Below are 27,110 nucleotides of genomic sequence, written 5' to 3'. Positions count from 1 at the left end.
CTCCCCACAGCTTCCTCCATTCTTCACACTGCAACCCAAATGGTAACAATCCCCTTCTTTAAACTTTTAGTGGTTTTCATTGCATCTTTTTTTTTGGACAGTTTTTAGCTGTACCTTTATTCATCTTAGTTCATTACAAATGTACTTGTTTTAAAGATCCTATAGGGACTTCCCTGGTGGTACAGTGGTTAAGAATCCATCTGCCAATGCAGGGGACACGGGTTCAAGCCCTGGTCCTGGAATATCCCACATGCCGCGGAGCAACTAAGCCCGTGCGCCACAACTACTGAGCCTGGGCTCTAGAGCCCATGAGCCACAACTACTGAGCCTACGTGCCACAACTACTGAAACCCCCATGCCTAGAGCCTGTGCTCTGCAACAAGAGAAGCCACCACAATGAGAAGCCCACGCACCGCAACGAAGAGTAGCCCCTGCTCGCCACAACTAGAGAAAGCCTGCACGCAGCAATGAAGACCCAACACAGCCAAAAATAAATAAATGAATAAATAATAAAGATCCTATAAATAGTGTCTACCCACTAATGTGGGATATAAGTCACCCCTCTCAGCATGGTATTTTTGTCTTTAGAAAGCAGAATTCTTATAGGAATCTTATTGATTGCACAGTGGTTACAAAAATGTCAGATATAATGATGTATACAATCTAAACAGGACAGGCTGATTAAAAATGTACATAATGCAAAAATGTACTTATTAAAAGTTAGCCATGGGGACTTCCCTTGTGGTGCAGTGGATAAGACTCTGCACTCCCAATGCAGGGGGCCCGGGATTTGATCCCTGGTCAGGGAACTAGATCCCACATGCAAGCCGTAACTAAGTGTTCGCATGCCACAACTAAGGAACTCGTGTGCCACAACTAAGACCCAGCACAACCAAATAAATAAATATATATGCATATATTAAAAAAAATTAGCCATGAGGACAGATGAATGCAGTGGGAAGAGTAGTTGATTGGGGTTGACGGCCCATATACAGTGATACTGCTTTTCTTCCTCCATTACAGTAAAAAACTGCCACTAATAGATACAGGTATTCCACACACATCTAACTACACAAAGGTAGGTGGTGACCTGCTACGTGTATAGTCTAAAGTGGTCTGTGATCCTTCTGTGATAAGTCTCACAAAAATAGTACATAGTGAACCCCATGCAGGTAGTAGGAAACACTGGTTATCCATTCTAGTTAGACTTTGAAAATGTTTAACTTTTGACATTAGTATCTGTAAAGAACATGTTTCCTTTTGCTGTTTTCAAAATTAACAGGCACATAGAGTGGAGGAATTTTGACGGTTGCTTTTCCTAACAGTGATAACTGAAATAATCTTTTTAAATTTTTTTGAATTTATTTATTTTTCACTGCATTGTGTCTTCACTGCTGTGCACAGGCTTTCTGTAGTTGCAGCAAGCAGGGGCTACTCTTTGTTGCGGTGCACATGCTTCTCATTGTGCTGGCTTCTCTTATTGTGTAGCATGGGCTCTAGGCGCAGGGGTTTCAGTAGTTGTGGCACATGGGCTCAGTAGTTGTGGCACATGGGCTTAGTTGCTCTGCGGCATGTGGGATCTTCCCAGACCAGGGCTCAAACCCGTGTCCCCTGATTTGGCAGGCAGATTCTTAACCACTGCGCTGTCAGGGAAGTCCCTAAAATACTCTTTAAAATACTTTTTAATAACATATTTCGGTCACATACAACATAAAATGTGGATCATCTACAGCTTTAAGCTGAAAGGTAGAGGACATGCATCTGAATTTTAATGCTTTACTTTCAGTATTCTGCAGTTTCCTACCTTTGCCGTGAAGAATGAAACTGATGTAACTGCTTGTTTATTTTCCATTTCATTTTGAATAACATTCAAATTCAGTTCTTTGGTCATCAAGGTTTTACCTGGTCTGGCTTCTGACTTTTCCAATCTTATCTCCTACTATTCCCCGCTCCACACTGACCTCTTTCAGTCCTTCAAACTTTACTAAGTGTATTTTTTGCGTCAGAATGTCAACCAAAAAAATAATGCAGGAGGCTCCAAATAAGAAAGGAGTTTATTTGGGGTCTTAAGAACTGCAATTCGAGAGACACAGATTCAGGTGAACCAAAAGGAGAGTTCTGAGGAAGAGAAAGGGTCAGGAGCTTATAAAGACAAAAAGACAAGGCTGTTAAAAGTTGCCTGGCAAGAATTGTGATTCACTCTGATATGAGTCAGAAAATATTTGTCCTTAGGAATTACAAGTTGTTTTAGGATAGGAGTCCAATAATTAGATAGACTATCACGAGTTATTTTAGGGTTAGGATCCAATAAGTATCTTGGGTTTCTGGCAGGTGTTCTGGATTATTTCATCAGGTCAAAAGGTCAGATTCCATCCAGACTGAGATGTGCATAAGCCATACTTCCTTAATGGTCTCCTGGCTCCATTTTAGAGAGCTCTCTTAGCAATGCTGACTCCATTTTTACTTTCCTTTCACGAGAGTCTTTCTCTTCCCTCTGTCCCCAGATCTCTGCATGGTTATCTCCTTTTTATAGTTCAGGTCTGAAGTATAAAACAATTAAATAGGGAAACAATTAGATTGGGGTTGGCTCTAATGCCATGGCATCCTATGTAAGCAAACCAAAATCTAAGCCTGTAAACGCCTCAAAGTTATGATATCAAAACACTTAACCAATAACAAAGAGCCAACTAAGCTTTAAGCCATAGCCAACCAAATAATTTCCTTCTTTGCTTTCTCTGTGTAAGTCTTTCCTCCCAAATCCTATTAGCAGAGCACTCTTAACCACTTCTAGTTTGGCACTGCCCAATTCTAAGCAGTTTTTGCTCAAATAAACTCTCAAAATTTTTAATAAGCTTCAAGTTATCTTTTAATAGGTTTCAGCAAAAATGTCACAGCCTCAGAGATGCCTCCCTTGACCATCCGAGCAAAAGTAATCCTTCTCTCATCTCTTGGCTTCTCCCGACACCCTGTCTCTCCCTGATCCTATCTTGTTCTTTATAGTCCTTATCTTATCTCCACATGTTGTTTGTTTGTGTGCTTGTTTTCTATCTCTCACACTAAAATCTATACTCCAAGAGGACATGTTTGTTTACTGATACATGCTCCCTGGCACATAGTAAGTATTAAATATCTGTTTGAATGAATGTAATTAATGGATTTTAAAAGTCCCATTTAAATGACCAATAAATGTGAGTTAGGAATCATATAATTTTGTAAAAATAAAAATAACTGGTGACACTAACTAGAAAAAGACAAGGTTGTCTTTGCAGTGGGTCAGCATCCTGATGAAGGACAATTGCCATCCCTGTCACTGTTACAAAACTGATCATTATTACGTTGGCATTACTAAGCGATTATTCTTAATTTTCAAAATGTTAATGATATTTAATTACATTATGTAAAAATCAGGGCTTCCCTGGTGGCGCAGTGGTTGAGAGTCCGCCTGCTGATGCAGGGGACGTGGGTTCGTGCCCCGGTCCGGGAAGATCCCACGTGCTGTGGAGTGGCTGGGCCCGTGAGCCATGGCCACTGAACCTGCGCGTCCGGAGCCTGTGCTCCGCAACGGGAGAGGCCACAACAGTGAGAGGCCTGCGTACCGCAAAAAAAAAAAAAAAAAAAAAAAAAAAAATTCAGTGGTCTGTTTATGAATTGGATATTTTCCACTCTATCCTTCTCTACTCTGGGCTCTAACAAGCCGACCTTTATGGATTGCATAAACTAGGATCCCTTGACCTCTGATTTCTGGTTGGGTTGAGGACATGACCGCATCAGCAGATCAAAAGGAGAGGTAGAGAATGGGTTAGAGTATTTATTCTTCCAGCTCCCTCCTGGCTGGGTTGCCACAGGCTGTTTACCCTAACTGACCCAAAGGCCATAGCTCCTTTTAGGTGGGTATGGCCATTCTCTCCAGGTTTTGGTAACTTTCCCTCCCTGCCCTTTCAGGACTAGGAGAGGTAAGGGCTTCCTGCTATTGCTAGTCCTAAGGTATTGAAACATTATCACCCCTGCCCTTAACTGTGCCCAAACCTTTGTAAGCAGCCCCTTTATTAACACCTCCTTGCTTATCCTGTTTGAATTTGCCCAGCTGTTTCCTGCCTTGGATCTGGAGTCATACACTGTATGCCTCAAACTCATGAGAATTTGAAAGACATGGATCTATAGCCTAGAAACAAAGTAAATCAAGGATCGAGCTAATGGAAAATTTTAACAATGCCCAAGAACTCATGATCATGGGCACTATTGTTTCCAATTTGGAGTAAGACATAAGTTGAGATATAAAAAGAAACTAAATAAAAAGAACGCATGTTATTTTCACATTACCTTGAATTAAGGACACTCCTACTGGGAAATAACCTGCATACGGTAGGATAATAAAGTAGTGGTTTATTTGGCTTATCTTTATTCTATTTGCCCTTAGCCCCCTTCCAAGTTATAACCTAAAGATCAGGTTTTAAAAAGGTACCAGACAAGGGATTGGCTACTTTCTACGCCCATCTTTGCCATTTTCCTGCTCGGAAATCATAGATGTGGTGAAGACGGCAGAGTAGGGAGAGCCTGAGCTCACCTCCTCCCATGGGCATACAAAAATTAAAACTATTTATAGAGCAACTATCTATGAGAATGACCTGAAGACTAGCAGAAATGATTTTCCACAACTAAAATATAAACAAGCAACCACAGTGAGATGGGTAGGAGGAGTGGAGACACAATATCGTCCAGACTCATACCCCTAGGTAGGCCACTCACAAACAGGAGGATAATCACAATTTCAGAGATTCTCCCCAAGGAGTGAGGGGTCTGAGTTCCACATTAGGCTTCCCAGCCCAGGGGTCTTATACCAGGAAGATGAGCCCCCAGAACATGTGGCTTTGAAGTCCAGTGAGGCTTGCTTATGGAAGAGGCAGAGGGCTGTAGGAAACAGAGACTACACTCTTAAAGGGAGCATGCAAAATATCACATGCTCTAAGGTCTAGCACGGAGGCAGTAATTTGAAAGAAGCCTGGGTCAGACCCACTTGCTGATCTTGGAGAGCCTCTGGGAGAGGCAGGAGGCAACTGGGAATCACCCCTGGAGACAGAAACTGGTGGCGGCCATTCTTCTAAGTTCATTCTGCCATGAAGACAATGGTGTTGACAAGCACCAATTTAGAATCTTCCCTCTAGCCTATTAGCACCAGGGGTTACCTGCCCACTAGTGGGAAGGCATCAGTCAGTCCTGGACCCCCTCACCCCCAAGACCCTGCCTCTCTCATCAGTGGGCCAAGGGCACCCCCATAAGACTGTCAGCTGACTTTTCAAGCAGAAGCTTTGCCGGCCAGAAGGGAGTAGCATGATATTCAAAGTGAATTAAAGGAAAAAAACCTATAACCAAGAATACTCTACCTGGCAAGGCTATCATTCAGATTTGAAGGAGAGATAAAGAGTTTACAGACAAGCAAAAGCTAAAAGTTCAGCATCAATAAATTGGCTTTGTAAGAAATGTTAAAGGGACTTCTCTAAGCAGAACATAAAAGACCACAGCAAGACATGTGAAAACTAAGAAAAGAAAAATCTCATTGGTAAAGGCAAACATACAGTAAAGTTAACAGATCAACCACTTGTAAAGCTAGTAGGAAGGTTTAAAAACAAAAGTAGTAAAAGCATCTATACTCACACTAAGTATTTAAGGGATATACAAAACAACAAGATGTAAAATATGATGTCAAAAGTATTAAACGTTGGTTGAAAAGATAAAAGAAAAAGAAAAAAGGGATGAAAAAAGAAAAAGAAAAAAAGAAGAAAAAAGTTAAACAGTGGGAACAGAGTAAAACTGCAAGGTTGTTAGAATGCATTCAAACTTGAGATCATCAGCTTAAAATAATCAAGTATATGTATACAGGTAATTATATATAAACCTCATGGTAACCACAAACCAAAAACCTACAATAGATACACACTCATAAAAAGAGAAAGGAATCCAAACATAACACTAAGGATAATCATCAAATCACAAAGGAAGAGTGCAAAAGAAGAAAGGGAAAAAAAGAACTATAAAAACAACCAGAAAACAAGAAGCAAAATGGCAATAAGTACATACCTATCAATAATTACTTTAAATGTTAATGGACTAAATGCTCCAACCAAAAGACATAGAGTGGCTGAATGGTTACAAAACCAAGACCTATATATATGCTACCATCAAGAGACTCACTTCAGATCTAAATATACACACAGACTGAAACTGAGGGAATGGAAAAGATATTACATGCAAATGGAAATGAAAAGAAGACCTGGGTTAAAAATACTTATATCAGACAAAATAGACTTTAAAAAAAGACTGTAGGACTTCCCTGGTGGCGCAGTGTTAAGAATCCACCTACCAATGCAGGGGACAAGGGTTCAATCCCGGTTTAGGATGCCACGGAGCAACTATGCCCACGCGCCACAACTACTGAACCTGCGCTGTAGAGCCCACGAGCCACAACTACTGAGCCTGCGCACCACAACTACTGAAGCCCGTGCGCCTAGAGCCCGTGTTCCACAACAAGAGAAGCCGCTGCAAAGAGAAGCCCGCGCACCGCAACAAAGAGTAGCCCCCACTTGCGGCAACTAGAGAAAGCCCACACACAGCAACAAAGATCCAATGCAGGCAAAAATAATGTTTATAATAAATAATAAATAAATAAATAAATTTATTTTTTAAAAAAAGACTAACAAGAGACAAAGAAGGATACTACAGAATAAAGCAATCAATCCAACAATAAATATAACATTATATTTATAATAATTGTAAATATTTTTGCACCCAACATAGGAGCACCTAAATACATAAAGCAAATATTAACAAACATAAAGGGATAACTTGACAATAACACAATAGTAAAGGACTTTATTACTTTTCTTCCAATTTTATTGAGATATAATTGACATACAGCATGTATAAGTTTAAGGTATACAGCAAAATAATTTGACTTACCTCATGAAATGATTACCACAAAAAGTTTAGTGAACATCCAACATCTCTTGAGATATGAAATTAAACAGAAAAAATGTTTTTCCTTGTGATGAAGAAAATCTTAGCATTTACTCACTTAGCTTTCTTTTTCTCTTTTTTCTTTTTCTGCAAAACGCTTTACTGTTTTCATTTGGTCCAAGGCTTGGGAGAGGGTTCCAGGGTGTTTAAAAAGCTGCCTAGAGGCTGCAGAGTGGGACTTCAGGTAGAAGCCCTGACACCAGAGGGGCTCCTCAAATGTTTCTGGGCTTCAGAGGCTCCTAGTCATGCTTGCGGTTAAGCCTTTTAAGCCTTTCGAAGCGATACTCACCCAGCCCAGCCTGGGGACCAGCCAGCCTGCAGATGTTGGTCAGGTGGTTGCCCAGTTTCTAGATGAGTTTCACCTCCTCATCTAGGAAGTGGCTCTCCAGGAAGTCACAGAGGTGGGGGTCTGCACAGGCAGAACCCAGGGCATGCAGATCCAAAAGGGCCTGGTTCAGGTTGTTTGCCATGAGTACAGCAACTTCCATAACATCCTGGGTTTACCCCTCTCATCTTGAGGTGACTTCTGCACATCCTGGAAGAGGGTGTGGCTGCCACGATGGTTTTGCATTTTCAAGAGATGGTCCTGCGGTGCCCTTGCGATTCTCCTTGGCCAGTTTGTGGATATAGTGCCCCACGCCCTCCAGGGCCACATAGTCATGGTGGAAATAGAAGCCCAGAGAGAGGTAGGTGTGGGAGGCCCACACGTGCACATTAATTCTGACGAATCTGGGAGGTCATGTTTGTAAGGAGTTGAGGCCAAAAAATGGTGTTGGCTGGTGCCAGTGGCTGATTCTGAAGGTTGCAACTGGAAAAAAGGTTGGAGGATGGTTGCAGAGGCTGGAGCATGGAGGCGCCCCTGGGTCTGTTCAGTCCAGACACTGTTGAAGCAAGAGACAGATCCGTGGGACCCCAAGCGCACTGCAACTTAACTTTCATATATAATATTCATCAGTGATAATTATATTTATCAAGTTGTACATTACACCCCTAGTACTTATTTATCTTATAACTGGAAGACTGCCTTCATCCACTTTCCCCTCCACACTCACTGCCTCTGGTAACCACAAATCTGATCTCTTTTTCTATGAGTTTGTTTGTGTATGAAATATAATTGACCTACAAAGATATGTTAGTTTCTATTACACAACATAGTGATTAGATATTTCTATACATTTCAAAATGATCGCTATGATAAATATAGTTACCATCTGTCACCATACAAAGATATTACACAATTATTGACTATATTCCCCACAGTGTACAACTCATACCCATGACTCATTTATTTTATAACTAGAAACTTGCACCTCTTAATCTCCCTCACCTATTTCTCTTCTCCTCCCCACAAGTCCTCCCCTCTGGCAACCACCTGTTTGTTCTCTGTATCTATGACTCTATCTCTGTTTTGTTATGTTTGCTCACTTATTTTGGTTTTCAGATTCCACATATAAGTGAAATTATATAGTATTTGTCTTTCTCTGATTTAATTAATTTCACTTAGCACAATATCCTCTAAGTCCATCTATGTTGTTCCAAATGACAAGATTTCATTATTTTTTATACCACATATTCTTTATCCATTCATCTATTGATAAGCACTTAGGTTGCTTCCATATCCTGGCTATTGTAAATAACACTGCAGTGAACATAGTGGTGTGTATTTTTTTGAATTAGTGTTTTTGTTTTCTATGGATAAATATCCAGGAGTGGAATTGTTGGATCATATACTAATTCCATTTTTAATGTTTTGAGGAATCTCCATACTGTTTTCCATAGTGGCTGCACCAATCTACATTCCCAACAGCACTGCATGAGGGTTGCCTTTTCTCCACATTCTCACCAACACTTGTTACTTGTCTTTTTGATAATAGCCATTCTGACATGTGTCAGGTGATAGCTCACTGTGATTTTGATTTGTATTTCCCTGATGATTAGTGATGTTGAGCATCTTTTCATGCATCTGTTGGCTATCTGTGTGTCTTCTTTGGATAAATATCTATTCAGGTCCTCTGCTCATTTTTTAATCTGATTTTTTGTTGTTGTTGTTGAGTTGTATGAGCTCTTTGTATATTTTGGATATTAACCCCTTATCAGATATACTGTTTGCAAGTATCTTTATATTCAGTAGATGGCCTTTTTGTTTTGTTGATAGTTTCCTTTGCTGTGAAAAGCTTTTTAGCTTGATGTATATAGTCCCACTTGTTTATTTTGCTTTTGTTTCCCTTGCCTGAGGAGACATACCCCCCCAAATATTGCTAAAACCAATGTCAAAGAGCATACTGCCTATGTTTTCTTCCAGGATTTTTATGGTTTAGGACTACATTTAAGCCTTTAATCCATTTTGAGTTATTCAAATATATGGTGTGAGAAAGCAGTCCAGTTTGATTCTTTTGCACATAGCTCATGACTACATGCTTAAGAATCCAGCTGTACAGCCTGATTGCTTGGTTTCAAATACCAGCTTTACCACTGATAAGCCATGTGGACTTGGACATGTTTCTTACTCTCTTTGGACCTCTGTTTCCTCATTTGGAAAATGGGTGATAATGATAACGATACCTACCAATCAGGGTTACTTTGAGGATTATGAGTTAGAACTTGTAAAATGCTTACTGTGTGCAAGTCATCATTCTAACCACTCAATAAATATTCATAGTCTTCATCGATACTGTTAAAAGAAAATTTTCCAGAGATAATTTACTGATCAAGTAGGCTTTTATTCAGCAATTCATAAATGGGACAGCATCTAATCTAGCAGATAGAAAGGAGCTCAAAAGAGCCATACAAGGCAAGAAATGTTTACAGACCAAAGCAAGGAGGTATAAGGAAGTGACACTGGGCATTTGCTGATTGGTTTTAACCAATGGCAGTGTTACTTCCATTATATGGAGCAAAGGGAAATCTTGGAGCCACGTCAGGTTAACTTCTACTGAGCAGGCAAGCGTTGACTGGTTGGCCTAGGTCTTCCGTTGGGAGAGCAGAGGATAGAAACTAAGCTAAACTCTGGTTTGCAAATGTGGGGGCTTTACATAAATGATTCCATCTTGGGCCTAACCTGCTCACTTTAACAAGAGCCAACTGAAATGACTTTGGGTTAGTAATAGATGATGATGTGCATGTTATACTGAATTGAAAATTAATATTAGAGGAGCAATTGCTATTTTTTTAAAATTAATTTATTTATTTATGGCTGTGGTGGGTCTTCGTTGCTGCGTGTGGGCTTTCTCTAGTTGCGGTGAGCGGGAGCTACTCTTCATTGTGGTGCGTGAGCTTCTCGTTGCAGTGGCTTCTCTTGTTGCAGAGCACGGTCTCTAGGCATGCAGGCTTCAGTAGTTGTGGCACATGGGCTCAGTAGTTGTGGCTCGCGGGCTCTAGAGCGCAGGCTCAGTAGCTGTGGTGCATGGGCTTAGTTGCTCCACGGCATGTGGGATCTTCCTGGCTCGAACCCGTGTCCCCTGCCTTGGCAGGCGGATTCTTAACCACTGCGCCACCAGGGAAGTCCGCAATTGCTGTTTTGAATCCAGATATAATCAGTATGGCTTAAGAGTGAAGAATCTAACTCATGGCCTATTCTTATATTTTGAGATATGACATGTAAAGATGATTTGAACAATTTATTGCCGTCTGCTTATGTGCACACATGTTCTTATTATTGACCCAATATTCACTTATATATAGCATAAGAGATGTACTTAATCATTTTATATATATATACTTATTATATATTTGTATACACACACTAGGAATGAATAACATGATTTAAGGAAAGTAATATTGTTTATTATTCTTATATAACCTGCCCAGAGGAACAAACTATAATAAAGTTTTCTTTATATGGTATCTAGGGAAGGAAATGGAGAAGGTTCTGAGCTAGAGGTAACTACAGTAAAGTGGACACAGCAAGCAAAGAGGCAAGAAAGGAAAAATGACATCTTGCCCTTTGCCCAGCCTGTCCACAAATCACTGACCATGCACCAGAAGAGACTTCCATTCCTAATAACCTTGCATTCCAAGATAAACAATGAATAATAGGAACCTCCTAAAAGCCTTGACTAACAGGAAATCCTAAAAGCTTTGCCTCCTGAGATAAGCCACAAAAACAAGAACATCCTGTTTTTCTTCCCAAAAGACAGGAACATCTTGTTCTTATCCAATCTGAATTGTCAGCTGCTGTATCTGAACTATAAATATCCGCCATATCATCTGAACTACAATTTCCTCTCATTCTATTCGATGAGCCACTATTTCTAAAGGCCTAGTTCCCTTGCACTGCTAGTAAAAATGTTTCCCTGTGTTCACTATTTGTCTCTGAATTTTATTTTGACAGAGTTCCTGAATACAGTAGTAGTAACTGATTCTCTTGGGAAGTCCTGAGGTCAGATGCACCAAGAGCCAGCCTCATGCGGGGGGGGGGGGGGGGGGCACTTGTGCAGCTGCACAGGCCCCACCCCTGGTTTAATGCTCTGCTATCACCGTCTTGAAATTCTTAATCACTTTTATATTGCTGGTCCTGGATGTACCATAAACCTCTCTCCTGAGCGCCCAAACAGAGTAGAAAGAGCATGGCCTTTGGAGTCTGACACACCTTTTTATTTGGGGAAGTTCTCACTTTATAAAATAGCATGATACTTCAGACTGATGATTACGTGAACTCATGAAAGTATTTATCATGTTTGACATCTGGGTAAATAGGTCCATAAATAATAGTTCTGAATTGCCCCATTTTACCTTCTTTGAAGTAGAGCTATATAGCCTTACACAATCTACTTTTCTTCTCAGCATGAATCTAAATAGAAGCAGCAATTCATTTGAACAAGTATTTATTTGAGTGAGAGTTGGGATACAGTACTCAAAACTTCAAGTTGCAAGCTTTCAAAGATGCGAACGTTCGTTCACACGTCCAATCACGCAAGTTAGTTCACATGTCTTGCGTACATTGTCACATGCGTGCATCCTCTACAACTGGTAGTGGTTTTGTGTACTTTACTGTACAGTACTGTATAGAGTGCAGTAGTACAGTATCTTTATTTAAAGCCCACGATGTCTGGAAGCAAGAGTAAAAGCAGCAGTGATATAACTGGTACTACTGTATTTTTCAAGGTACCGTACGGTAAGATTAAAAATGTTTTATTTTTTTGTGTTTGTTTTTTATGTATTATTTGTGCAAAATGTATTATAAACCTATTACAGTGCAGTACTATATAGCCGATTGTGTTAGTTGGGTACCTAGGCTAACTGTTGGACTTACAAACGAATTGGACTTACGAACACACTCTCGGAATGGAACTCATTCATATGTAGGGGACTTACTGTACTTACGCGTTCATTCCCTCACCTCTCATTCATTCCTCTCATTACAATCAGGCTACATCCTCCACCACCACCTCAGTGACCCTCAGTGACCTCCTTGCTGCTAAATCACCTTCAAGTGTTATCTTAGTTGACCTCTCTGTAGCATGTGACAATTTTGGTGATGTTTATCTTCTGTAGTACCTATTTCTTCCCTTCCTCTTTGGCTATTCCTTCTCAGTGTCAATTGCCAGCCAATTGCTATTCCTCAGCTCTCTCTCCAAGGACTGATTGTTCTCTATATACAACTCTATATACAACTGTTGAGTGAGCTCATCTATTCCTATACCTTCAATTTCTGTCTATATGCTGGTGACTCCTGCTATGAATATGTAACTGTTAGGCTGTTTGAGGCAGCAAGAAGCAGAAAACTCAAGTCAACCAATTTTATCAACAACAAAAGGGATTAACTGAATTATATAACAGAAAGTAGTGTTGAAATAAATTTCTAGGTCCAAGATGAGGCTGCTCCTGTCCAGGATGGCACGTCAACAAACCCAAACTTAGATAATTTTCATGTTCCTATAAATGCTCTGCTTGATCAGAAGCACAGTATCCAGCCAGCCAATCCCCAACTGCCAAGAAACTGTGATGATTTCCTTGTTTTCAGATATGCAAGCCCAGCCAATCAACTTAAGCCAAATACTCTTTCCTTATTCCCTGACTGACCTGCTAGCCTTATAAGGAAATCCCTGACCTCCTAGCCAATCAATCATGCCATTTCCTCATTGCTGCTTCAAACACTGTGTAAAATACACTGTTGCCCAAACATCCCTCAGGAAGAGTGCTCCACTGTTTGTGAAGTACTGTATTCCCCCAATCCATAATTGTTTCCCCTTGAATAAAGGATATCAAACTCCTTGTTTTATTTTTGGCATCTGATAGTAAAGAGGAGGGGTGGTGTTCATGCACGATTCAATCAGGTCTCCGGCTGTCTTCCTGTGATTCTCTTACCCTGTTTTCCTGTTTAACTTCATTCAAAATGACAATGATGAGAGAACAGAGTGTTGCTTCACAAAGCATCATACAAATAAATATGAGGAAACTTCTTTCCCAGAAAGCTCCAGAACTTTTCCTGCTTCTTATTGGCCACGAATGAGTCACATGCCCACATGCCCATTCTTGAACCCATCTTGGTGGCTGAGGGAATATTGTGGTTTCTTGATTAATCTAGGCCTGCTAACCTTTGAATCAATTACTATAGTAATCACTGATTAGCCTTAATCTGGAGCCACCACTGAAGATGAAGTCAGTCCCCAAACCACACTGCTGCCAAAAAATAAGGTAGGAATGAGATGAGTACATTAGGGCAACCACAACATACATGAGACCTATATTATTCAGTGGCAAGAAACTCAAATTCTTGACACAGTTATGCTAAGAACCTGAGAGGCTAGTTTGTAAATTGTAGGCCCTAAAATCTGCAGGAAATCATTGTAAAAACACTTCTAAGAATCGTGATATCATGAGGGTTTACAACTCTTTGACCTTTAAACTAATTGGCTAGAAATAACTAGGACTTTGTTATCTTACCTTTTTATATAATTGACATTTTCTTAAAAAGAAAAAAACAGGGGGCTTCCCTGGTGGCGCAGTGGTTGGGAGTCCGCCTGCCGATGCAGGGGACACGGGTTCGTGCCCCGGTCCAGGAAGATCCTACATGCCGCAGAGCGGCTGGGCCCGTGAGCCATGGCCGCTGAGCCTGCGCGTCCGGAGCCTGTGCTCTGCAACGGGGGAGGCCACAACAGTGAGAGGCCCGCGTACCGCCAAAAAAAGAAAAAAACATAAAAAAAGCAGCTGTGACATTTTCTTTTGACTATCTAGAAGAACTCAGGCACCCAAAGTTTAACACCTCATAATACTGGGGCAGTGACCTGCACTTTTCTGGTGTTGAAGAATCAGGTAATCAGCAGGAAGAACTAGATGGATAGCTGTGTAGCATTCAAGCTGGGCAGCACTCAACAAACAGATAGGAAGGACCATGAAGTCTGCCCTTATCTGATCTGTCAAGGTCTTCCAAGGTCCAAATGACTCCCAGAGCAGCAGACGATTCTTCCCCCAAAGTACTGAATTCATAAGTAAATGCATGTACTATTGCTGCTATTCAATCTCACCTTTAAAAGCAAAACGGCATCATTTCCAGACCTATAGCCCCAAGGCTATATCTTCCATAGACACTGCAAAATTCATATGTCCAAAATTTAATCTCCCCTTGTTTTCAAAAAACCCCTGTAATCCTCTCAGCTCATTAAAATGGCATCACCATATGTCACCCAATTCTCCAAACCCAAAGCCTAGAAATTAGCCTTGACTCTTCTCTTTTCCCTCCACTCCAACCAATCTCTAAATCCTATTGGCTCTATTTCCATTACCTCTTGAATCTGTCTATCCAGTCTGCTGCTATTACCTTAGTTTAAGCTATTAACAAAAGACACCTTTCTAGTCTCCAAGTCTCCATCTGTGACCGCTACAATTCGTTTACTACTTAACAGCTAGAGTTCTTTCAAAAACTCATCCTTCCTATGCATGTACTGTCCTTGCTTAAAGCCTATCTATGACTCTGCACAAAGTACTTCAGACAAAGCCTAAACTGTTTAACGTAACACAGGCCATCATGCCCCCATTTTAGCTTTCTAGATCGGAAGGCAAGCCACCACAGCCATCCAACCCAGGCCGCTGCCTGTTTTTGTACAGTTTTCAATGTAAGGTTTTTACATTTTTAAATGGTTGAAAAAAATCAGAAGATGAATGATATTTCATAACACTGACAAGTACATGAAATTCAAACCTCAGCATCCATGAAGTTTTATTGGAACACACCTCCCCCACCCCTGCCATTCATATGGTCTATGGCTGCTTTTGAGCTACAAGGTGAGCAGCTGTGACCTCCTAAGGTCAAGGATGAAACCCAGTCCTCCTAAAACCGAGTTTCCCTGCCAAGTTTATGATTAACCTCTCTTGTCCAAAACTTATTCCTTTTCTTGTCCCACCCTTGTTCCCCTCAGGATTGAGGAGTATCAAAGAAAAGTGGGACTGAAACAAAGCAGGACCCTGTGAGGCCTTCCTGGGTACAAACTTCTCATATCCCCTGCTTCTTGCTTGGCCTTCCATGAGTTCCAGAGCAGACTCAAGCAGTTAATGATTAGAACAATAGCCACAGAACTCCTAGCTCTCCTGAAGGGATATAGATAACAATCTGATGCATATCTTTGAGTTGTTCTGCAGAAACTAAGATCCCCAACCAGGTAGAGGATGTTGAACACACGTTGACCACAAGCACACAGACTCCCAGACTGGATAGAACCAAAGGATGATAATTAATATTCCCCAAACATCACCCTGTTACCTCACTACCAACCAATCAGAAAAATGTCCGTGAGCTGATCATGCACCCTGCCACCCTCACCTGTAGTGTTGCCTTTAAAAACTCTTGCCTGAAAGCCTGAGTTCCGGTCTTTTGATCATCAGCTGCCTGTTCATCTTGCTTGGCGCCCTGTACTTTCCCTCACCACAACCCAGTTGTCAGTAGATCAGCTTGGCTTCAGGTAGGACACGCGGAGCCCAGTTCGGTTCAGCAACAAGGGATGTCCCACAAAACCGAAAATATTTATTTTCTGCCCCCTTATAGAAGAAGTTTGCCTGTTCCCTCCTCTACACGCACCTCACCACTCTCCACTGTAGCCATCCTGAACTATTTGCAGTCCCTAACAGGCCACGTTTTTCTCTCAACCTGCTCCCCCCACCCTTCCATGGGTGTTCCGGCAGAACTAACTCCATCTTAGTATTTAACAGTTGTTCTGATTGTCTTTTTACTTGTCTGGTTCAAGGGTTCACCACTGAAGCCTCAGCACCCAGCACAATCCCTGCCCTCCTTCAGTGCTTGGTAAATGCGTGCTGATTGAATAAGCAAGCATCCTGAAGAGATGAACAAGACTGGGTTCCAACTTTCAAAAGCTTACAAAAGGAAGACATATAAACAAGTTAATCTACAAGGAAGAATGAAAAAACACCAAAAAGTAGCAAGTACTCTGCAGCATAACCAAGGAGAGACAATTCCACCTGGGGAAAGGTCCCTCTTCTTTAGAAATCCTTCTGATTTAAACACAAGCCCCTGTCTCCGTGATGAAATGCTTACTGAGATTTTTTGTAGGCACGTAATGTCCTCATCTGTAAAATAAGCTAAATAATTCCGACTTCACAGGATTAAAAAGAATATGGTTAATTACTGAAAGCACTCAGTGCGTGCTTTCTTACACAAAGTGCTCGGTAAACGGCAATCACTCTCGGATCCGCTAAAACTCTCTGTTTGACGGTCCCGGAGTCTGTATCCAAGGGGGTCCCTGATCGCCAGATGCTCGGCCCAGCATCAAACGCACCCCTGTAGTAAGAGCAGCGACCTCGCAGCCACGCGCGGCTCCAGGGTTACCGGGCTAGGTCGCGCGCGGGGCTGGCCGACTCGGGAAAGCGCCGGAGTCCGGCCGCAGGTCTGCAGAACGACAACTGCCGCAGCGCTTCTCTGAGAGTAACGTTCGTTTGCATTTTATCCCGCCGCCGCTCCGGCGCACGACGCCGGGCTCCGCCCCAAAGGGGCTCGGCAGTCGCCAGCGCGCCCGCGCCTGGTCACCGGAAGAGGCGGGCGACGTCACAAGGGCCTACGCGTCTTGTCGGGGCTGGAGTTGACAGACGGTCTCTGGCTGGATTTCGACGGCCCCGGGACCGCGGAAGAGGCTTCCGAGGGCGGCCGCGATGCCGAGCCAGCAGCGCGTCAGTCAGCTCCTGGATCTGTGAGTCCGCCCCGGCCCGCCTCCCTGTCGCCCCGCCCCGGCGCCGCCCGCGCCCGCCGCCCCGCGCGGCTTCCCTTCCCCGCCCCCTTCTTGCCTCCCTCCGAGGAGGCCCCGCGGGTGTTTCTAGACCTGGGTAGATGATTTTGTCTTCTCGCTGAGGACGGTCGTACCAGGGGGCTGCCCGGCAGGCTTGCCCCTCTGGCCCCCGATAGATGTCCTATCAGTCAGCCTTGACAGCTCCACGCCCGGGCGGTTCCTGGCAGCGGCCTGTCTCTGACGGGAGCTGAAAGCCTTGGTAAAACAAAACAAAACAAAAATCAAAACACTGGATGGGGCTCTCAAAAGCCTTCAGCAAAGTTCCACCCAGTTACTGTAACAGGGATAAATATTGATTCTTTGACATAGCGCTCAAATCCTTGATTGTGCTTGCTGGGTTCAGCTCCCGGTTTTGCTATTATTCTCCAGTTGTGTGACTATAGGAGAGTAATTTCACTTCTCTGGGCCCTAGTTCTTGATCTACAAAATTAGTATAATAACAGTACCTATCTCATGGCGTTGTAGTGAGCAATAAACTTAACATATTTAAATCCTTAGAAGGCTACCTAGTATTAAAAGGATTAACCTCCTTATTACTTAACAGCTAGACTAACACCTAGTATTAAAAGGATTAACCTCCTAATTAAAAGGATTAATTAATTAAAATAAATTTTTTTACTTGATATGAATATTTTATTGAGGGAGAAACCAGAAGCACAGAGGCATGCAGTTACAGGATGGCTTATAAAGTGAGCGCGAGGAAGTTGTTTAACCTTTACAATGGTTATTACGTTGGGAGTTTACAGACAGCAGGGGATTGGTTAAAAGTGATTATCTTACGCTATTTTAAGAAGACAATTTACGTTGATTATTAGAGGCATTTACAAGGAATAACCTGTTAAGTGTCACTTATGTTCATGATATAAACTAGATTTGGTTTCGCTTATGCGGTCTAACTGCCTTGGTCAGCTTGGGGGATTTTCAAGCCTGGTCTCCATTTATTTTATTTAAAAAGTCTCCGACTTTTGGTCTTTCTCTCGACAAGCTGAGAGTGTGAACCAATATGGTGTTACTCTCACTACCCCTTTGATGTAGTCCTTGGCATGGATGGTCATGTAGTTGCTGTTACCGGCAGTTACATAGTCACCCTGAATACGGTCAGTGGGATCATTGAGTTCTTCCAGTTGTCTAATCCTGATGGATAACATATGATGTGTGAGTAGTCGCTGAAAGACATTTAAACTCTTGAGAGGATACAAGGCACTAGGGAGGTTAATATAATGACTATGAGGGGAATAGTAGTCAAGGATTGAAAGATTCCCCAGAGCAGAGAGTCCCAGGAGCCATGATTTAACCAACTGAATAATCAAGGGAAGAAGCGTTGCCTATTTGATTAAAGACTGGCATCTGATCTTTAAGATCTTTTTGATATATTAACATAGAAACAACATTTTTTTTTTTACCAGTTACAGTACATGCACTTCTGTCTTGGGTGGTTAGGGTGTCTAAGGCTATGCAGTTGTCTAAAATAACTCTGGCTAAAGAATTTACAAATTCTTGCTGTAACTGTAGAGATTTTGCAGAGGATAAGGTCTCTCCCAATGAAGTTTAAGTGCAGTCTTTTGTTGGTGTCTTTTCCAATAAACTGAGTCTCTGGGTTCTAATATATGGGGCACATTGTCTTCTTTGGAAGCAGATCACAGAAAGCTTTATGGACCTGTGGAAATAAGCCTTTCAATATTGCATTAGTGCGTTATAGTACTGAACTATGTCATGATTACTTAGGATGGGATGAACATGAGGATGTCTTATTTTAGGAGGCAGTGCTATAGGTAAGCTTCCATCTAAGTAGGCTTCTATATGGTGTGAGCAATCAAGTATTCAATAAGAAGCATTTCTATGGAAACAAAAAAAGGCAAAGATTAAAGATTAGTTGGAACAAATTATAAATGTAGTTGTTGAGTCTAGAGAGCAGCCCGTCGAGAAAATTTTTGGAATTGAGCTCGGATTTTTAGATGAAGGTGGAATGAAGGTGGCAGTTTCAAACTGACAGATTTTCCTGGTTTGCAGTTTGAATGTCTTTGATGATGTCATCAGGTGTTCTGCTGAGCTCTGAGTGGCCTACATAGAAGTAGGTATGAAGGTTGTCTTGTCTATACATGATCTGTTGTGACTTCTCTGAAGTCTATATCAAGACTGATAGCTTTAGCTTGTAGGGTTTGAGGAAAAGGACAGTTTTAGTTTTTATTTCAAGTCAGAAGGGTAGGAGAAAATTGAAAATATTAGTTTGGAGAGTCATAGCCAGATATTGGAGAAAACTAGAAGAGTTCAGGACCCAGTCCAGTTTACAGTTAGATACAAAACCTCAAAGACAATAAACAGGACTCGAATTTGATTATGAATATGCCAAAGTTTTCTGTTTAAACATAATTTTTCTCTCTGTTGTCACCTCATTTTTACCAAAGATAATCATAAGTAATTTGTTTGTAAAATAAGTCTAGTCTTTTTAAACTTGGCTTGTTATTTACATAAGTGCAGCAGGAACAGTGATTTTATGCACATTCTCAAATACGATACTCCAGTCAAAGCTTTGGTAATATCCAAGGGGCTTTATTGGCTCCATAAAGTCAACTTTAGATCCTTAAAACTGTCTTAATAAGTAAACTCAGGTTAGATCTTTAAAAGCCTCTTTATGCTAAGAAGGCAAGCCAAGGACTTGTCCAGTTGTGTCCTGTTACAAAGAGAACAGGTTCTTATTGAATTTATTCAAAGATCTATATTGCCATGAAAATAAGAATACTCAGTAAGGGTTGTTTTTTTTTTTTTTTTGTAATTTGTTTGTTTTAATTCTGAAGGGATCGGGTAAGGAGAAAAAGTAAATGTTTCATTTTTGCTTTTAAAAGTATACTTTGGGCTTCCCTGGTGGCGCAGTGGTGGAGAGTCCGCCTGCCGATGCAGGGGACACGGGTTCGTGCCCCGGTCCGGGAAGGTCCCACATGCCACGGAGCAGCTGGACCCGTGAGCCATGGCCGCTGAGCCTGCGCGTCCGGAGCCTGTGCTCCGCAACGGGAGAGGCCACAACAGTGAGAGGCCCACGTACCGCAAAAAAAAAAAAAAAAAAGTATACTTTACCAAATTGTTTTAAGTTTAGATAGCTTAGAAGGAGAGGGAAAAAAGCGTTCTTTAAATCTGGAAAACAAGCATTGAAGAACTGACAGTGTTTCAAACAAAGTCATAAAAGTTATAATTATTTTCATCAGTTCATTTGGTCCCATGTAATTAATCCTTGTTTTGCTTGATCTTGGGTTAGCAGTTTTATGAGTTAAGCAGCTTCTCCATTAGAGTTCTAGAAGTTCTTACTCAGTTTAGTGGTATGAGCTTAAAGTTATCAGAAACCTGTATTCCAGAGTACTTGTCAGGGTCCTTTCCATGAATCTCCATAAAGACAAAGCATTTTGGCCTGTAGTTGATTGTAAATGCTTTACTGTGAAGCAAAACTTAGTTACCCATTCAGCCAAAGTGACAACTAAAAGATTTCAAAAGCAAATACAGAAAAGTCACATAGTTCTAAAAGACAAAACAAAACCAAAAAAACCTTACCTCTTGTAATGTTGTAAAGATTCAGTTTTCCTAAGTAGTTAGGTAACATGAAGCACAGGAAATTATTTTGCTAAGACACAGAATCTTTAGTTCCTAGACAGTTTATACAAAAGGTAAAGAAAAACCTTTTATAATACAGTAAGTCTCCTACATACAAACAAGTTCTGTTCCGAGAACACGTTTGTAAGTCCAATTTGTTCATAAGTCCAACAGAGTTAGCCTAGGCACCCAACTAACACAATCGGCTGTATACTGCTGCTTTTACGCTTACTTCCGGACATCCTGGGCTTGAAATAAAGATACTGTACTACTGTACTCTATACAGTACTGTACAGTGAAGTACGCAAAAACACAACCCTTGTAGAGGATGCACACATGTGACTATGTATGCCAGACACGTGAACTAACTTATGTGATTGCACATGCAAATGCACGTTCGCATCTTTGAAAGTTTGCAACTTGAGGGTTCATATGTAGGGGACTTACTGTATCTTATTAAGAGCAGACCAATAATTAAAGAAACTTTGTGCTTTTAACACAGAGGGTAAAAACGTTCTAGTTTGTTTCAGTTTATTATTGAGCTCATTTTTTAAAACCCTTATAAATAATTTTAGCTAACTTTGACCTTCCAACATAAAATTTCTAAACAAGCACTTTCTATATCCATTTAGAGTTTGTGTTATTCCTTTTCTCTTTCTCATTCTGGAATGAACAGTAATTTTACTTTACAAAATTGCTGTACAAAATTACTTTCTTTTTTCCATAACAAAAATACAACCTATATTCTTTGCATGCTCTTCTTCTAAAATTACATCCCATTTTCCTCTCATACTTTGTGTACAAAGTTGTTTTCTTTCTTTCTTGTTTCTAGTATTTTTTTATATATTGATTATAAATTTTAACCTTTATTAACATTTATTTTCCAGTGAAAACTAGGAAGCATGCAGTTGTGAACTGTCATAATAGCAGCATCCTATAGTAGATTAGCAAATTCATGAATACATAATTACAAAAAATTATATTTTTTAGAGACGTTTTCTCACAGTACAATTTTTTCTTACAGTTTTGTGGAGCTATAATTGACATACAGCACTGTGTAAGTCTGAAATATACAGCATAATGACTTACATACACAATAAGTTTAGTGAACATCTATTGTTTTATACAGATACAAAATTAAAGAAATAGAAAAAAGGGGTTTTTTCTTATGATAACTCTTAGAAATTATTCTCATAACAGCTTTCATATGTAACATACAGCAGGGTTAATTATATTTATCATGTTGTGCATTATATCCCTAGTACTTATTTATCTTATAACTGGAAGTTTGTAGCTTTTGACTGCCTTCATCCAATTCCCCCTGCCTCTGGTAACCACAAATCTGATCTCTTTTTCTATGAATTTGTTTGCTGTTTGTTTTTGAAGTATAATTAGTCTACAACACTATGTTAGTTACTGTTACACAACATAGTGATTCAGTATTTCTATACATTTCAAAATGATAACCATGATAAATCTAGTTACAGTGTCACCATATAAAGATATTATATAGTTGTTGACTATATTCGCCACACTGTACATTTCATACCCATGACTCATTTATTTTGCTGCTGGAAGTTTGGTACCTCTTAATCTTCCTCACCTATGTTTTTTCTGCCCCCCATCCCCTCCCCTCTGGCAACCAGCTCTTTGTTCTCTGTATCTGTAACTATTTCTGTTTTGTTTGTTCAGTTTTGTTTTTTAGATTCCACATATAAGTGAAATCATACAGTATTTGTCTTTCTCTGTCTGACTTACTTCACTTAGGATAATGCCCTGTAGGTCCATCCATATTGTTGCAAATGGCTAGATTTCATTCTTTTTAATGGCTGAGTAATATTCCATTTTAAAATATATATCACGTCTTCTTTATCCATTCATCTGTTGATGGGTGCTTAGGTCGCGTCCATGTCTTGGCTATTGTAAGTAATGCTGCAGTAAACATAGGGGTGCATATATCTTTTTGAATTAGTGTTTTTGTTTTCTGTGGATAATTACCCAGCAGTGGAATTGCTGGATCATATGGTAGTTCTATTTTTAATTTCTTAAGGAATCTCCATACTGTTTTGCATAGTGGCTGCACCAATTTACATTCTCACCAACAGTGCACAAGGGTTCCCTTTTCTCCACGTCCTTGCCTACACTTGTTATTTGTTGTTTTTTGATAATAGCCATTCTGACAGGTGTGAAGTGATATCTCTGTGGTTTTGATTTGCATTTCCCTGATGATTAGTGATATTGAACATCTTTTCATGTACCTGTTGGCTGTCTGTGTGTCTTCTTTGGAAAAATATCTATTCAGTTCCACTGCTCATTTTTTAATCAAGTTGTTTGTTTTTTTTAATGTTGAATTGTATGAGTTCTTTGTATATTTTGGATATTAACCCCATATCAGATATACTGTTTGCAAATATCTTTATATTCAGTAGATGGCCTTTTTGTTTTGTTGATTGTTTCCTTTGCTGTGCAAAAGCTTTTTAGTACTTTTTTTTTAGTACTTTTTTTTTTAATGTATATAGTCCCACTTGTTTATTTTTGCTTTTGTTTTCCTTGCCTGAGGAGACGTACCCTAAAATATTGCTAAGACCAATGTCAGAGAGCATACTGCCTATGTTTTCTTCCAGGAATTTTATGGTTTCAGGTCTTACGTTCAAGTCGCTAATCCATTTTTTGTTGTTGTTGCATTGGGTCTTCGTTGCTGGGCACGGGCTTTCTCTAATTGCGGTGAGTGGGGGCTACTCTTCATTGTGGTGCCACGAGCTTCTCATTGCGGTGGCTTCTCTTGTTGCAGAGCACAGGCTCTAGGTGGACAGGCTTCAGTAGTTGTGGCTCGCGGGCTCTAGAGCACAGGCTCAGTAGTTGTGGTGCACAGGCTTAGTTGCTTCACAGCATGTGGGATCTTCCTGGACCAGGGCTCGAAACTGTGTCCCCTGCATTGGCAGGCAGATTCTTAACCACTGTGCTACCAGGGAAGCCCCTCTAATCCATTTTGAGTTGATTTTTATGTATGGTGTGAGAAAATGTTCTAATTTCATTCCTTTACATGTAGCTTCCAGTTTTCCCAGGAACACTTACTGGAGAGACTGTCTTTTCCCCATTGTATATTCTTGCCTCCTTTGTCATAGATTAATTGACCAGAAATGTATATTTCTGGGCTGTCTATTCTGTTCCATTAATCTATACTTCTGTTTTTGTGCCAGTATCATACTCTTCTGATTTCTGTAGCTTTGTAGTGTAGTTTGAAATCAGGAAGCATGATACCTCCATCTGTGACCTTCTTACTCAAGATTATTTTGGATATTGGAGGGTCTTTTATGTTTCCATACAAAATTTAAGATTATTTTTTCTAGTTCTGTGAAGAATGCCATTAGTATTTTGATAGGGATTGCCTTGAGTAGTATGGTCATTTTAACATTTTTAATTCTTTCAATTCATGAACACAGTGTATCTTTCCATCTATTTGTATCGTCTCCAATTTCTTTCATCAGTGCCTTATAGTTTTCTGAGTACAGATCTTTTACCCCCTTAGTTATATTTATTCCTAGGTATTTTATTCTTTTTGATGCAGTTGTAAATGGGATTGTTTTCTTAATTTCTCTGTCTGATAGTTCATTGTTAGTATACAGAAATGCAACAGATTTCTGTATATTTATTTGTATCTTGCAACCTTACTGAATTCATTGATGAATTATGGTAGGATTTTGGACAGTGTCTTTTGGATTTTCTATGTGTAGTATCATGTCATCTGCAAACAGTGATGGTTTTACTTCTTCCTTTCTGATTTGGATTCCTTTAATTTCTTTTTCTTGTCTGATTGCTGTGGCTAGGACTTCCAATACTATAGAAGTGGTAAGAGTGAGCATCCTTGTCTTGTTTCTTATCTTAGAGGAGATGCCTTCAGCTTTTCACTGTTGAGTATGATGTTAGATGTGGGCTTGTCATATATGGCCTTTATTATGTTGAGGTATATTTCCTCTGTACCCACTTTGTTGAGAGTTTTTTGTCATAAATCGTTGTTGGATTTTGTCAGAAGCTTTTTCTGCATCTATTGAGATGATATGATTTTCTTCTTCAATTTGTTAATGTGGCGTATCACATTAATTGCTTTGTGGATATTGAAACATTCAAGGATGAGATTGGTTCAATCCCATCCCTGAGTTAAATCTGCATTGATCATAGTGTATGACCCTTTTCATGTACTGCTGAATTCAGCTTGCTAATTTTTTTTTTTTTTTTGCGGTACACGGGCCTCTCACTGTTGTGGCCTCTCCCATTGTGGAGCACAGGCTCTGGACACGCAGGCTCAGCGGCCATGGCTCACGGGCCCAGCTGCTCCGCGGCATGTGGGATCCTCCTGGACCGGGGCACGAACCCGTGTCCCCTGCATCGGCAGGCGGACTCTCAACACTGAGCCACCAGGGAAGCCCAGCTTGCTAATATTTTGTTGAGGATTTTTGTGTTTATGTTCATCAGTGATATTGGCCTGTAATTTTCTTTTTTTTGTGATATCTTTGTCTGGTTTGAGTATCAGAGTGATGCTGGCCTCACAGAATGAGTTTGGAAGCATTCCTCATTCTGCAATTTTTTGGAATAATTTGAGAAGGACAGGTGCTAACTTTTTTCTAAATGTTTGGTAGAATTCACCTGTAAAGCCATCTGGTCCTGAACTTTTGGGAGGTTTTTAAGTTGCTGATTCAACTTCATTCACATTCATAATTGACCTGTTCATATTTTCGATAGTACGGTTTTTTAATCTGGCAAAAGACATGTTTATTATAACCCCAAGTAGCTTTTATCTGTAAAAATTAAGAAGCCAAAAACTTATGATAAATTTAGGTTTAGCAATTAATGTTTCAGTATATTATCTTATTTGGAAATGATTTAGATAGGATATAATAGATAATGAATATCCATCATTTAAGTTAACTTAGTATAAACTTTTATCTTATATCTATTTAATTTACTTGTTTTTAGTAAATATGCTTGGATTAAACATTAAACAGCTAATCATCATCTTATATTGTTTTTCTTGCTGCCAAATTTTATAATATAGAGATAGCACGAGCTTATTTTACTAGTAAACCTCGGTAGAAATGTTTGTATATTTGCATTATATTTAATGTTGACAACCCTATTTTATTAAACCAACACATTTAAAGTAGCTTTTATTTACCAAATATCATACCAGATCACACCAACTTGAAAAGCATTTGGATTAGTTTCTATATTTCTGAGAGTTTTAAGAGCACTTAATTTATATAAGTGCTTATTTTCCTTTAAGCAGATTAAATAGAGCTCTTTAAAAAATATCACAGACCATACATGAATTCGTGTATACGTAAATATATAGACAGACACAAACAGAGATTGTATAACTTTCATTTTTAAATTTTAACCATGTGTCAGGTACAGTAATATAAAACTCAAAAGAATAGCTGGATCCAAATTATTTCTGGCAGATGTAATAAATTAAGGTTACCTGCTGATGGCTAGAGCTTTCTACCAAAATTTTTTTGGTAAATTTTTTTCTGTGTGCTGTAAGGATTCTTTTAGAGAAGCTGTTTTTGGAGTCATTTTGTCTTTTAGAAGCTTTTGCCTACCATCGTTTCTGAGAAATTTGGAATATTCTCTTTTTAAGGGTGTCCCTAAGGTGGACTATCTTATCTAAATTAAAGGTTCCCCAAAGTGGCCACTGCAATTCCAGTCATCCTTCATAAAGTTCACCCATTTTTCCAAAAGGCACAAGATCCTGGTCTGTAATTTGGACCAGGTGGAACCCATGTTCACCTTAGATTCTCCAGGACATCTTAACTCTGAGGGGTCCTGTTTTTGAACAGCTGTTCTGAAACACAGGGAATTACACTCCTGCCCCTTTTTGAACAGAATAGGGTGACTTATCAAAAAGTTTCAACAATAGTTGCTCAATAAAATTGGAGAGCTCAACACGAAAGGGAGTGAAGCTTGGATTCAAGAGAGGTGTACTGTGAAACTTCTTGGTCAGTGAGAAAACAGTGAACATAATGGGCTCCATGAGTACTGGCACTTGTTTACTCACCAGCCTCTTGACTAATCAGGGATCGTCTGTAGGTCCCACTTCTGACACCAAAAACTGTCAAAAGAAAATTCAGAGAGATTTATTTGATACGAATATTTTATTGAGTGACAAATAAGCTATTTGTGAACAGAGAGACTTCAAACTGAAAGTGGTTAGAAGCTCAGAGGCATGTAGTTACAGGATGGTTTTTAAAGTGAGAATGAGGAAGTTGTTTAACATTTACGATGATTGGT

The 27,110-nt window shown here is 40.1% G+C and overlaps 1 protein-coding gene and 1 long non-coding RNA gene across 4 annotated transcripts in view; one reads left to right on the top strand and one right to left on the bottom strand.

The window, feature by feature from the left end:
• Nucleotides 1-11,817: 11,817 nt before the first annotated feature.
• Nucleotides 11,818-15,746, bottom strand: LOC137201767 (uncharacterized). The gene is made up of 2 exons (XR_010932310.1): nucleotides 13,897-15,746; nucleotides 11,818-13,326 (listed from the first exon to the last, which is right to left on the bottom strand). It is a non-coding gene; the product is annotated as an uncharacterized lncRNA (long non-coding RNA).
• A 1,223-nt stretch (nucleotides 15,747-16,969) lies between these two features.
• Nucleotides 16,970-27,110, top strand: part of AMN1 (antagonist of mitotic exit network 1 homolog) — a 63,609-nt gene continuing 53,468 nt past the window's right edge. The window contains exon 1 of one of the 3 annotated variants that reach the window (XM_067696095.1): nucleotides 16,970-17,127. Coding sequence is in view for 2 of the 3 variants with exons in the window: in XM_067696093.1 (XP_067552194.1) it covers nucleotides 17,110-17,147 (38 nt within the window). In the remaining variant the exon portion in view is untranslated. Of the gene's footprint in view, nucleotides 17,148-27,110 lie in introns of all 3 variants that reach the window. The other 2 variants (XM_067696094.1, XM_067696093.1) reach the window with 2 other exon arrangements.

Source organism: Pseudorca crassidens, chromosome 11 (assembly GCF_039906515.1).
Source record: "Pseudorca crassidens isolate mPseCra1 chromosome 11, mPseCra1.hap1, whole genome shotgun sequence".
NCBI classification, from domain to species: domain Eukaryota; kingdom Metazoa; phylum Chordata; class Mammalia; order Artiodactyla; family Delphinidae; genus Pseudorca; species Pseudorca crassidens.
This window is presented reverse-complemented; position numbering and strand designations above follow the sequence as displayed.